The 12,541-nt window shown below is 42.6% G+C and overlaps 1 protein-coding gene and 1 long non-coding RNA gene across 9 annotated transcripts in view; one reads left to right on the forward strand and one right to left on the reverse strand.

Moving 5' to 3' along the window:
• LOC125804701 (uncharacterized) overlaps window positions 1-12,541 on the reverse strand; it is a 338,968-nt gene that overhangs the window by 31,111 nt on the left and 295,316 nt on the right. The window lies entirely within an intron of this gene.
• The window catches only part of LOC103043385 (FA complementation group A), a 42,206-nt gene that overhangs the window by 15,545 nt on the left and 14,120 nt on the right, over window positions 1-12,541 (forward strand). For 6 of the 8 annotated variants that reach the window (XR_007440845.1, XR_007440846.1, XM_049483855.1 and 3 more), the window contains exons 20-35: window positions 493-569; window positions 689-790; window positions 876-1,009; window positions 1,228-1,298; window positions 1,423-1,522; window positions 2,498-2,682; window positions 2,969-3,062; window positions 5,015-5,227; window positions 5,664-5,737; window positions 5,855-5,977; window positions 7,062-7,137; window positions 9,694-9,866; window positions 10,125-10,230; window positions 10,338-10,397; window positions 12,005-12,109; window positions 12,213-12,325. Coding sequence is in view for 5 of the 8 variants with exons in the window: in XM_049483855.1 (XP_049339812.1) it covers window positions 493-569; window positions 689-790; window positions 876-1,009; window positions 1,228-1,298; window positions 1,423-1,522; window positions 2,498-2,682; window positions 2,969-3,062; window positions 5,015-5,227; window positions 5,664-5,737; window positions 5,855-5,977; window positions 7,062-7,137; window positions 9,694-9,866; window positions 10,125-10,230; window positions 10,338-10,397; window positions 12,005-12,109; window positions 12,213-12,325 (1,806 nt within the window). In the remaining 3 variants the exon portion in view is untranslated. Of the gene's footprint in view, window positions 1-492; window positions 570-688; window positions 791-875; window positions 1,010-1,227; window positions 1,299-1,422; window positions 1,523-2,497; window positions 2,683-2,968; window positions 3,063-5,014; window positions 5,228-5,663; window positions 5,738-5,854; window positions 5,978-7,061; window positions 7,138-9,693; window positions 9,867-10,124; window positions 10,231-10,310; window positions 10,398-12,004; window positions 12,110-12,212; window positions 12,326-12,541 lie in introns of those variants that run through there. The other 2 variants (XR_007440847.1, XM_049483859.1) reach the window with 2 other exon arrangements.

The following is a 12,541-nucleotide window of genomic DNA, read 5'->3' on the forward strand; positions in this document are numbered from 1 at the left end:
GGTGCCAATCTTCTCTGAAGAAGAAAATGAAAGAACACAGGCACAGTTCTAGTTAGGATGTGAAGTGCCAGGCAAAAAAAATCTCAGATAAGAAGAGGAGAAGGATGATGAGAACAGTCATAGTTAACCCACACTCCAGTTCTAAAGACCTACATCATCATCCTGCTGCAGATGGAGTCACTGTGCATCATTCAACTATTCAGTGTCCTTTACACAAGGAGAGGCTGTATGGGAGAGTAATGCAGAAAAAGCCTTTTCTGCGCCACAAACAGAGTCGCTTGAGGTATGCTATAGCACATTTGGACAAGCCAGCTTCATTTTGGAATAAAGTACTGAGGACTGATAAAACAGAGGAACAAGTACAATGTTATAAAAATATATAATTTTTCTGTTGGGGTGCCCAAATTTATGCATCTGCCCAATTTTGTTTAAATAATTATTGCTCACTTTTCCTAAATTCTATAAAGTTTGTGTGTGTTTGTGTGTCTTCAGAGCAGAGAAGATACCAGTGGCTCTGTACTCGTCATACATAGAGTCATGTCTAAGACAGAAGCACACACACATACATGGTGAGATCTAACACTGAAACACACACACATATAATCAAAGTCTGCTGTGAAGCTCTATTTTTCCTGGTAATATATATATGTGTGTGTGTGTGTGTGTGTGTGTGGGGGGGGGGGTTCAGGTGTTTGTAGCTCCCTTGACCAGAAGGAAAATCCCCTGCTGACCGTTCAGACTCAGTTACTGGAGCTGAGGCGATTGCTGTCTGCAGCAGCTAGTGAAGGAGGTACGCACATGTACATACATCCTGAGCACATTAAGGCTGAGTGGGTGGGGCTAAACTTCTCATTATCTCTCTGATGTTAATGCAGATATTCGAGCTCAGTTGGCCCTCGTTTCTTACACTCTCAGCAGTGTGTGGGCTGAGGGGCCGGATAGTTCAAGCGCAGACACTGTTGTGACACTGGCCTTGGACCAGCCTCCTCCATCACACACCACTGCTGCGGTAAGAACACTATTTTTTTTGTTTAATAATCATTTTTAGATTGATGCCCAGAGATTAAATACGTTATATAAATCCTGTTTGTTACTGGATTAGGGTGTGGCACTAGTAACCCTATAGTAGGTGCCTCTTCCTCCTCCTCCTCCTCCTCCAGTGTTGCAGGAAGGTGTTTGTTCAGGTCACTGTTAGGACTGTTGTGATGTGTGTTTGATGTGTTTCAGGTGGTGAATCTTATTCTGCAGAGTTTTTGTCAGTGTGTTCTGGAGGCGTGTAGAGTCAGCCCACCCAACAGGTAGACCCTCTTTAAAGTGGCACTATGACCAAAAATCTCTATAAAACAAATAATCCCTCATACCTTATACAGTATTTCCTGGATGAGTGATTTGGTGTGTGTGTTTGTGTGTGTGTATGTATAGACATGTTCAGTGGGCAGGCCAGTTTGTGAAGGTGTTGGTAGGGCACACTCAGCTTTACTCAGCGCTGCTGCATCGACTGTTCCAACTACTGCACTCTCAGGTATCTATTAACTATTCGTCATTACACCATCATGTGTTTAGTATGTGGGACATATTATGATTGGGGGTCTTAGCACTGCAGGAGTTCACACACCCTGATTTGAGCGATGTGCGGAGCTTTTCATTCAGGCTGCAGACTAGTGGATCTCTCGTGTGGAGAAAAGTGGAGCTTGCGTGTGCGCACTTTGCAGGCCAGCACTGTGTAATTATAATACCATTATATTGATTATATTACCATTCAAACCTGTGCAGCATCAGAAAGATCAGGATTTGATTTGTTACTTTTGCTGTATTGTCATTATTAAGCTTTATATTCAACAATAAATAGCTTTAAAAACATATGACTACATTATAGACCATTTTTTGAAAGCGGTGGGAATTCAGGTCTAGCTCAGATAGAAAATCTCCTATAGTGCTCGGTACTCACTGCTGTATTTTCTTCATTTTGATTTATGCTGCTTTATGCTCTGTGGATTTATTGCTGTGCCAAACCAATCAGCTTATCATTTTATTAATTAACTTCACATCCTAAATCACATTTGCTGAACTATTTATATATTTATCATTTTTATTTTGCAAAAAAAATAATAATAAGTTTGTTGTACAGCCCCCCCTTGCAGTACCTCTGCCGCCCCCTGAGATGCCCACATGTTGAAAAGCACTGTTCCTGAACTAACCCAGAATGCTGTGCTCCCTTCTATGTTCCCTTATAAGTTATAATGTTATTCAGCTTTTTTACAACAAAACTTAAAAAGGTTTTCCTAACAATCAATTAGCTTAATAACATTCTTGGGTTGACCGCCACACCGGGAGATGAAGGCAGATGACTGAGAAGTGCTGATAATAGGACTATATGCAAAATAGTCCCCTATATAAAAAGGCTTTAATATGGATGTTTATATATTACTTAATATTCTGACTATAAAAGCATGTAAAAATCCCTGTAAAGTTTGAGGGTGTGTGCATGTATTTGTAGGGTCCATCTTTGGCTGGTTCTCATGTTCTGGGTCTGGCTGTGCTCCTGGTGGAGCTGCATGCGTGTAGAAGTGTGTGTTCTCCAGTCAGACTGAGCTCCACACACTCCTCCTCTTTCTCTCCAGCCGAGGCTCTGAGCACTACCCTGCCCATCTCCACCAAACACCACATGAACTTCTCTCTCCGGTAACACAAACACCTGCACACACACACACACACACACACACACACACAAACACACACACACACCTCACCAACGCACCTCAACACACAGTTTCTTTTCTTCTGAAATGTATTAATGTAGCTTTTATATGAATAAATAAGATATTGGGGGCATGTTTACAGAGAGGATCTTGGTGTTTGTTAGCCGTGTTAGCCTAGCATACAGATAGAAATCATGTACTGTATATAACCTGTATATTTACAATCTGCTCTGCTCTTTGTGGAAACCAATACATTTTGTGTGTTTCAGGTTGTGTGTGGCTGCTGTGTGCTATGCTGTGTGTAGGTCCTGCTTTCACACTGAAGATCTCTCACACTTCATCCCCCCCAATCTCTATAGGCAGGTATGGACCAGTACTTTCTTAAGTTTTGCAAATATGATGCTTAATTTCAGCAACTCAGAATTACAGCAGAAAAATAGTCTGGTTTCCACTAGGGCTGGAGAATGTGGGGAAAAAATAATCTTGATATTTTTGAATATATGAGCAATTCTTGATTGCTATTTTTTTTAAGCACCGTTTAAAGTTATGCCCAAACTATTTTTATTTATTTATTTATTAAACACAGTGTAAACATAGCCTTTTTGTATTTCAGTTAAGAAAAATTGTGTAGCATGAAAAACAGTGCCACATTTAAAATTATTTAAAACTTTAAATCAATTAATTATTAATTCGATTAACCTCCCAGCCCTATTTTCAACTCTCAACATAGGGCTGGGCAGTGTATTAAAAATATTCTATAAAGGACATGTACACACACCTAAGTCATCATGCACACACACACACACACACACACACACACACACACACCTCTACCATGAAGACACACATGGTTAACATATAGAAACAAAGGAATCTGTAGAAATATCTGTACCATTGTTGGGAAGATTCCACATCAGTCGATTCACTTGGTACAACACACAATGCATGGTATATTATGGCCTTGCTTGACTGAAGCACCCGTCACCAGCATTGCATCACTCCTCAGTTCTTATGCGTTTCTCCTTGCTAAGAGCACCTTACGCCTTCTCTGCTAGTCCAAGAACCTTCAAATAACTTTACTGTTCCATTAGTGTTGTTTGAAGGGTGCCCAAAAATTGTGCTCTGGCAAATCTCAGGGCAAGACTGTTTAGCCTAGCTAATGGCTGCCTGAAATGAGATTGCAGGCTGTCTATCAGACTGACAACAAAAACACCTCTCTTTGTTCTTAAGCATGTGGATTTCCCATTCATGAGAAGGATCAACATGAGGTTTGTCCAGTCTGCCAGATAATCGTCCAAGCCTGCAGCTGAGCTCGAGGGCGACGAGCCATTCAGTCTCAGTGCAGATGAGCTTAATTTCTCTGAGAACAAGCAGGGGGAGCTGCTGAATCTTCCAGCCTTGATGGCTGTGGAAATTAAACAGGACTTGGCTGACACCTCTTTCCTGTCCCTGTACCGTTGTGTGGCGCAAAAGCTGGACGTGATTTTTCCTTCCCCCAGGTCTACAAGTGTTGAAGCACCGTCTTCCACTTTTCCCAGGCTTCATCACTGAGCTGACGTCGCATGGGCTAAACCGCTCTGAACTTGCACCACAGTGCCTGGTTATATGCACTTTCTCAAGCTAGAAGGGTCAGGGGCAGCTTACCTAGCTCTGTCTCACAATTGAGGTGTGGCAGGGCCAGCAGTGCTTCCCTCCACTGTTGCTTGGCAGAGGAAAGGCATCAGCTGTTGTATTCAAAACTTTTTTGTCTCCGTGACAGGTCTGTCACTCAAAGCCATCCAAGCCAAGTTTCAGCTAAAGATTTAGACTGAGGAAGCTAAGCCTAAGGTTGCAAGCATGCAGTGCTGCGGTTACTCCAGGGAATCCCCCGCCCAAGTAGCAGTAGCAGCTCAAGCACACTCCACACCACTCAGCCTTGAGGAAAGGTCCCCCTCCTGGGCTCCTGAAAGACTCTGCGATGAGCTACAGACAAGAACTCTGGTTCTTGAAGCAGTTCCGTTCGGACATATAAGAACCGCGTTGCTTTTCAGTGAACCGGCTCGCCTTTCCACCAGTTTTAGTAAAAGTGCCAAAACGTCATATCAGTTAACGTACCGGCACTATTGGCTGATGTGGACGGAATTGCAGAGCCAGGGTTGCACTGGTCCGCTGCTGTTGCCGAATTTAGCCCCCCAGTCATCTGGTTCCGCTACAGGGACACAAGAAGATACACCAGATGCATATTCTACTGGAATCATTTTAACTATGGAAAATCTGTCAATTACTTTTAAGAGACATTTATGTGTGTTTGTGTGCTTTTGTGTTTGTACGTGTAGCTGCTGTTCCTCATGCCCAGGCTCATGCCAGACATGCGGCCATGTGTGTTAGCAGAGGTAAATGCAGATGTGTGCAGCGAGGAAGAAAATGAAATGGAGTATGTGTCCACTTGGTCAAATATTGTTGACCCCAGTGTGTGTGTGAGAAGCTCAGCCAGAGCGCTGTGGGCGCACAACACTGTCCGGAAGCTGCAGAACCATCTGAAATACCAGGTAAGATTCACTCACAGCACCTCAAAATATACCATTCCACTTTTAATTGTGAAGCTTCCTCACTCTTCACATTCAGAAACACTTATGCGTTGGTGAAACAGTCTCTTTCTTTGGCTCATGTACATTATTGCATTAATGCAATCAGTCACACCCTGGTGCTACACAATAGTACGTTCCACTTTAACACACGCACACGCAAACAATAGTTTTACTGCTGCTGTTGTCTTTCACACTGTTAAATCAAGCAATAAACAGACGTCACTCATGCTTGAAAATATATCAGTCATTTAATTGTTTACTGTACCTGACACAAACTCAGAGGACTCAGTTGGACTTTATTTAAAAACATGTATAATAACATATATGTGTAAACAGTTTTCTTGACAGGCTTAGTGAAGATAAAATTGATATATTGATGTGGTGCCTGTGTGTCCAGCTGTCCTTTTCACAATGGTTGAGGGCTGAGCTCCGAGTGCAGCGCAGTGTGGACGCTCTTACTGATACAGAGAGGTACATACGCAAACAAACAAACACACACACACAAACAAGTAAGTAAATAAAAAAAACATAGATAAATACTATTTATGAAATACACTGTACATTTGCATTTGCATACATGTATTTTAGGCAGGTATATGAGCGCTGGGTGTGTCAGCAGTGGTTTCTCCCACGATGTGTGAGCTCTGGAGGCTGTGGAGGAGACTTGGAAACTGCATGCAGAGGCATCGTCACTGCTCTGCTGGATACAGGGTCAGTGTGAGCTCGCACTGCACAGCATGACAGTCAGATCCTACAATGTCAAGAGGTGGACAGCGGCAGGTTCTGGGGGTCCAAGACAAGCTAATTTGCTCCTAGGATCCCCTAAAGTGTAAATCAAAATTATTGGATGTAACATGCTAAACAAGGTTACATGATTTGTCTAATTATTTGTGAAATATTCACTCTGAGTGACTAATCGGATCACTGAATCAAATCCCAGGTCATACTGCTTGTTATCAGCAGCCGGAGCCTCAGAGCACAATTGGCCTTGTTCTCTCTGGGCAGTAGATGGCGCTCTCTCCCCATATGACCACTAGCGTGATGTTGGTCAGCCCAGGCATCTGCTAGCTGACGTATCAGAGCTGGGTTTTTGTGCATTCCTTGAATACAATGCATTGGCTACACAATAATGCTGCATAACCTTCTGAAAGAGGCAGTGACATCTTTGGGGGGAAAAACGTATAATTTAAGTGATAAAAATATTCGTTTGTGTGTACAGTGTGAGTCAGAAGTTGCAGCACACCCTTTTATTCGAGAAATAATATATGGTGGCCTTCAAGAGGGCCACCATGTCTCGAACATAGGCTAAAAATATCCCCCCCCACCACCAATTACTTGCTGTGATATTTATATATATAATTTTCCCTTTCGATTAATTTCAATTCTGAAATAAAAGGGTGTCCTTTGACTGTGTTTGTTATCATTAACTCATTTGTTCAATTAAACACACACTACAGCAACCATCTCAAATTCCTGAAAACTGCACAGCACAAAACTGTTGCAGCACAGTGATCACCTGGAATAGCTAAGCAGTCACCTCGCAACTCTATTGCAACCACTTGGGATACCATAACTTAGCACCAGCATAGCAGTTGCTTGGAACAGCATTAGAACTACCTAGCAACAACCTAATGACCACCTGGCATTAATAGGGTTTTGGTAGGAAAAAGGTCTTAAATCTGTTTATTGAAAATTTTAATAATTTGTCCTAAAATGACTTAAGTACAGCTCCTGAAGCTGTGTGTTTTTGTGCGAGGGTGTATTACTGTGGTTAATGTGTTTTTTCTGTTATCAGCATCCTGCCGGTGCAGTTTCCCCGTGCCCCCCCTCACATAGACAGCTGCTGTACAGACATCCTCTCCAGACTGCAGGTAACCCTAACACCATCACAACCCATCTCCACACCCCTCTCTAATGTCATGTCAAGACATACATGTTTTTTTCAGTCATGGGGAATCTGCAAATATAATGTTAAAAATAAATGTGTTCCTGTGTTCCTTAGGAACAACCATAAAACCTCATAGTGCTAGTGAAAAAAGAATACGATCCATTGTGTGAATGACCTAAATAAAGCTAATTAGAGTCAGGTCTTAATATACCTGGAGTTTTGTCAGTTAAGAAGAGTAGACTAGAGCTAAAAGTGACTGATAAAAACCCCTTTTTTTGAGTCTGCTTTACACAAGACGGATATGTGGATGTGAGCCACGTTGCACCAAAAAGAGATTTTTGAAGATATTTGATCCAAAATTGTTGATTAACATAAAGCTGGAAAGGGTTACAAAGTGCTTTCAAAGGTTCTAGAAATTTACCAGGTAAGGCAAACAATCTACAAATGAAGAAAAACTGGGACTATAAATATTCTGCTAAGAAGTGGGCACCCAGTCAAAATGACCCCATGAGCACAACGGTGACCCAACAATGAGGTAATGAAACAATCCTGAGAGACAGTTAAAGATTTAAAGGCATCATTAGTGCATGCTAACGTCTGTGTCCACGTGTCTACTCTCTGTAAAACCTTAAACAACCAGGAAGTCTATGGCAATGTCTGGTTGGAGGAACATCATGATATGGGCCCTCAAGGGTATCAAACTAATTCTACAGGATAATGTGAGGGTGTCTGTACATTAGCGCTGCATGATTCTTCTGTAGCTCTGGCTGTATGTTTAGGGTCATTGTCTTGCTGGAAGGGGAATCTCCTTCCTAGTCTCAAGTCTTTTGTTGCCTTCAACAGGTTTTCTTTCAGGAATGCCCTGTATTAAGCTCCAACCAACTTCCCATTAACTCTGACCAGCTTTTCTGTTCCTGCCAAAGAAAAGCATCTCTACAGCATGATGCTGTCACCACCACGTTTCACAGTGGGGCTGGTGTGTTCAGGGTGATAAGCAGTGTTACTTTTCCTCCCCATATAGTGCTTTTTCATTTAGGCCAGAAAGTTAAACATTGGTCTCATCTGACCACAGCACCTTCCTTCTGCAACTGCAAACAGCAATTCATATGTTTCTTTTAATAATGGATTTCTTCTTGACACACTTCTATAAAGGACATATTTGTGGAGCGCATGACTTAAGATAGTTGTCCTGTATACAGATTCTCCCACCTGAGTTGTGGATTTTTGCAGCTCCTCCAGAGTGACCATGGGCCTCTTGGTTGCTTCTCTGACCAGTGCTCTCCTTCTCCGATCTGTCAGTTTTGGTGAATGGCCATGATTTTGCGGGTGTAAAATACTTTTTCTATTTTTGGATGATTAATTAAACAGTGCTGCTTGGGATGCTCAAATGAATACTTTTGCAAGCCACTATTGTGCAGCCCTACTATACATCATCTGAAACTCTGTAGAAGTTGAATGATGTAATGACCCAAAACAGTAAAACAAAATCTGCCTTTTGGAGGGGCCACGTCAGAGCCCAGACCTAAGATGCTATGGATTGACTTGGAGAGAGATGTACACTTGAAGAGTACGAGAAATATGACAGAGCTAAAGCAGTTCTGCAGGAAGAATGGGCTGAAATTCCTCCTGAATGATGTGCAGGTCTGACCCATAGCTACCGTAAGTGTCTGGTTGGTGTTCTTGCTGCCAGGGGGAGGGAGTTAACCAGCTATTAATTCCAAGGGTTTATTTTTCCACTACCGCTAAAGTATTAAATGAGGGAGTATAATAAAGACCTGCAAAATGGTGTCTGTGTCTGTGTGTCTGTGTCTGTGTGTGTGTGTGTCTGTGTGTGTGTCTGTGTGTGTGTCTGTGTGTCTGTGTCTGTGTGTCTGTGTGTGTGTGTCTGTGTGTGTCTGTGTCTGTGTGTGTCTGTGTGTGTGTCTGTGTCTGTGTCTGTGTCTGTGTGTGTGTCTGTGTGTGTCTGTGTGTGTGTGTCTGTGTGTGTGTGTCTGTGTGTGTGTGTCTGTTTGTGTGTGTGTCTGTGTCTGTGTGTGTCTGTGTCTGTGTGTGTCTGTGTGTGTGTGTGTGTGTGTCTGTGTGTGTGTGTCTGTTTGTGTGTGTGTCTGTGTCTGTGTGTGTGTGTGTGTCTGTGTGTGTCTGTGTGTGTGTCTGTGTGTGTGTCTGTGTGTGTGTGTCTGTTTGTGTGTGTCTGTGTGTGTGTCTGTGTGTGTCTGTGTGTGTGTGTCTGTGTGTGTCTGTGTGTGTGTGTCTGTGTGTGTCTCTGTGTGTGTGTGTGTGTCTGTGTGTGTGTGTGTGTGTGTGTGTGTCTGTGTGTGTGTGTGTGTCTGTGTGTGTGTGTGTGTCTGTGTGTGTGTGTGTGTCTGTGTGTGTGTGTGTGTGTCTGTGTGTGTGTGTCTGTGTGTGTGTGTCTGTGTGTGTGTGTCTGTGTGTGTGTCTGTGTGTGTGTGTGTCTGTGTGTGTGTGTGTCTGTGTGTGTGTGTGTGTGTGTGTGTGTGTGTGTGTGTGTGTGTGTGTGTGTGTGTGTGTGTGTGTGCAGGAGCTACTGTGGGAGCTGCAGTGTTCTAGGCTAGGAAACAGAACGGTGAGAGAAGAGGGACATTTCCTCTGGGAGATAATAAACCGCACCTGCACTGACCCCTCAGACTCATCAGACCCTGAAAGCTTGAACAGAGACCTGCAGTTACAGAGATCAATGCACGCCTGTAACAGGTACACAGGCACATCTGCAACACACACACACACACACACACACACGCACAAACCTGTAATATATATATACACTCACCTGCAGCAGGTACACTTGTATGCTCCTAAAACAGGTATGCACATAACAACAGGTAAACACTCATGCCTACAACAGTTATACACACCTATAACATGAACTCACATACCTGCAAGTTGCTGTTTGTATTGTTCTGTGTAAACACAGGTAAAAGAAGATGCATTTTTTGTCATGTTTTTTTTCAGTGTGTTGTTGGCGGTCCCGGCTGTAGTGCTGGTAGGAGTGCAGTTTATTGGGGGGAGGAGTGTACTGGACTGTCATGCTCTAATGGAGAACATTAACACTCATCAGGTTATCAATAAACACACACACACTTTCCTGTGTACCTGTATGGCTGTCACACCCTCAGGCTTCATTATGGTAATTTACAGTTTGTTGTTTGTTTTGTTGTTGATTAGAGGAGGGTTTGCTCTCCAGCTGGTGTTCTGACCTGTTCCCTCACGGCTCACTTCCTCACAGTAAGTCCCTTAGCGTTCAAACCTGACAAGAGACAGTAGCTTTATTCTTTATATCATAACTAGTGGTGTCAAGCGATTAAAACAAAAAAACAAAATTCTGTGATTAACTGCGATTAATCGCATTTGTTTTTCTTCAGACGTAAATTATTATCGCGAATATTTAAATTTAAATAAAAGAATGAATGTAAGAAATGTAAAATGCAATAATATGTGTATTAGTGGTGTCAATTAAAATATTAATATATACTGAGGGGAGATAAAATCAATGTAGGGTGCTGGAATAAAGAATGCATGATAAATCTCTAACCAGGTCAGAGCTGGAAGTCTGAACTGGAGTGTTATAAAGTAAAGACTTTCGGAGTCTGTGGGTGAAGCAGGACTGGGACAGCAGTCTGCCACTAAATGAGCTCCTCTGCCTGGTGATGGTGTGCAGAGGATGGTGAACATTGTCCATGATGTTCAGCAGCTTGCTGAGGGCTCTTCTCTCTGCCAGTGGTGTTAAGAACTCCAGCTCTAATCCCAGCACAGAACCAGCTTTCCTCACCAGCCTGTCCAGTCGTCCAGCATCCCTCTTGCTGATGCTGCCTCCCCAACACACTACAGCGTAAAAGAGGACGCTGGCTACCACAGACTGGTAGAACATCAGCAGGAGTTTCTGGCAGATCCTGAAGGACCGGAGCGTCCTGAGGAAGTACAGTCTGCTCTGTGTCTTCCTGTAGGGGGAGTCAGTGTTCACTGATCAGTCCAGCCTTTCCTCCAGGTGCACACCAAGGTATCTGTAGGACCTGACCACTTCCACATCGACCCCCTCGATGGAGATAAGCTGCTGAGCAGAGGGCCTGGATCTTTTGAAGTCTATGCACATCTCCTTGGTTTTGGTGATGTTCAGCAGCAGATGGTTTTTCTTGCAAATTCATCAATCAATTCAAGACCGATCAAGATCAAAATCTCCAGCACTAAACCCCATTAAAAAACTATGGAATGTTGTCAAGAGGAAGATAGATGATCACAAGCCATCAAACAAAGCTAATCTGCTTGAATTTTTTTGCCAGGAGTGAAATAAGGTCACCCAAAAGCAGTATGAAAGACTGGCTGGGACACTTGGAAGCTGTGATTAAAAACCTTAGTTATTCTACCAATTATTGAATTTGAACTCCTCCTTACATGAAACTTTAATATTGTTGTTTCTGAATCAATATGAATGTGTTTTCTTTGCATTATATGAGGTTTGAAAGCTCTGCATCTTTTTTGTTAATTTAATTTAATTTAAATTTGACCATTTAATTTTCCAATTACAATATTTTTTTTGGAATTTGGGAGGAATGTTGTCAGTATGTTATAAACATATACCTATAAACCTATAGATAGCTAAATCAGAGAAACTGATTATTTTGAAGTGGTCTCTTAATTTTTCCAGAGCCGTAAATGAAATTAGTCCACAGTGTTTCCTTATATACACTGTTATGAAAAACAGTGATTTTATTTTTGCTCTAACAGGTCAGATCAAATTGGATCAGTATCTGAGACTTAGTATTGAGACATTGCGATAAAATCTCTTCTATTTATATTTGTCATGTTTGTTTCAAACGTGTGTCTGTGTGTTTCAGGCTGTGTTCAGTGCGAGTGTGAGGTGTGAATCTCCTGCTGAAGCTGTGAACTTGGCTCTGTCTCAGATCAGCATGCAGTGTCCCCTCCTACTGCTGTCTGCTGGGGTAACACATGCGCACGCACACACACACACACACACACACACAAACGTGTATACTCCTTTTTATGTTGCGTTAAACATTTAAGTGTGTGTGTGTGTGTGTGTAGCGCTGGTGGAGGTGTATCTCTCCTGTGATTTGCTCTTTGTGGGGGAGAATGGTTGGGGGAGAGGAGCCTGCACTGCTACACCTACTGAACACCTGCCATGAATGGGCCAATGGGTAAAACACACACAAACACACTCTATGTGCCCTCTACTCTTCGGTAGAGTATTACTCGCAGAGTTAGTGTGAAAATCAAATGAGCATTGTAAAGCATTATAGAGCACACCCTTCACTTCCTGTAGAGTATCGCAGTGTATCAGAATGATTGCGTGGATTGTACAAGATTGCCCATTATAGGGTCAATTTACCTACATTGTAGCTCCTGTATTGTAC

The sequence above is a fragment of the Astyanax mexicanus genome, chromosome 10 (assembly GCF_023375975.1).
Source record: "Astyanax mexicanus isolate ESR-SI-001 chromosome 10, AstMex3_surface, whole genome shotgun sequence".
NCBI classification, from domain to species: Eukaryota; Metazoa; Chordata; class Actinopteri; order Characiformes; family Acestrorhamphidae; genus Astyanax; species Astyanax mexicanus.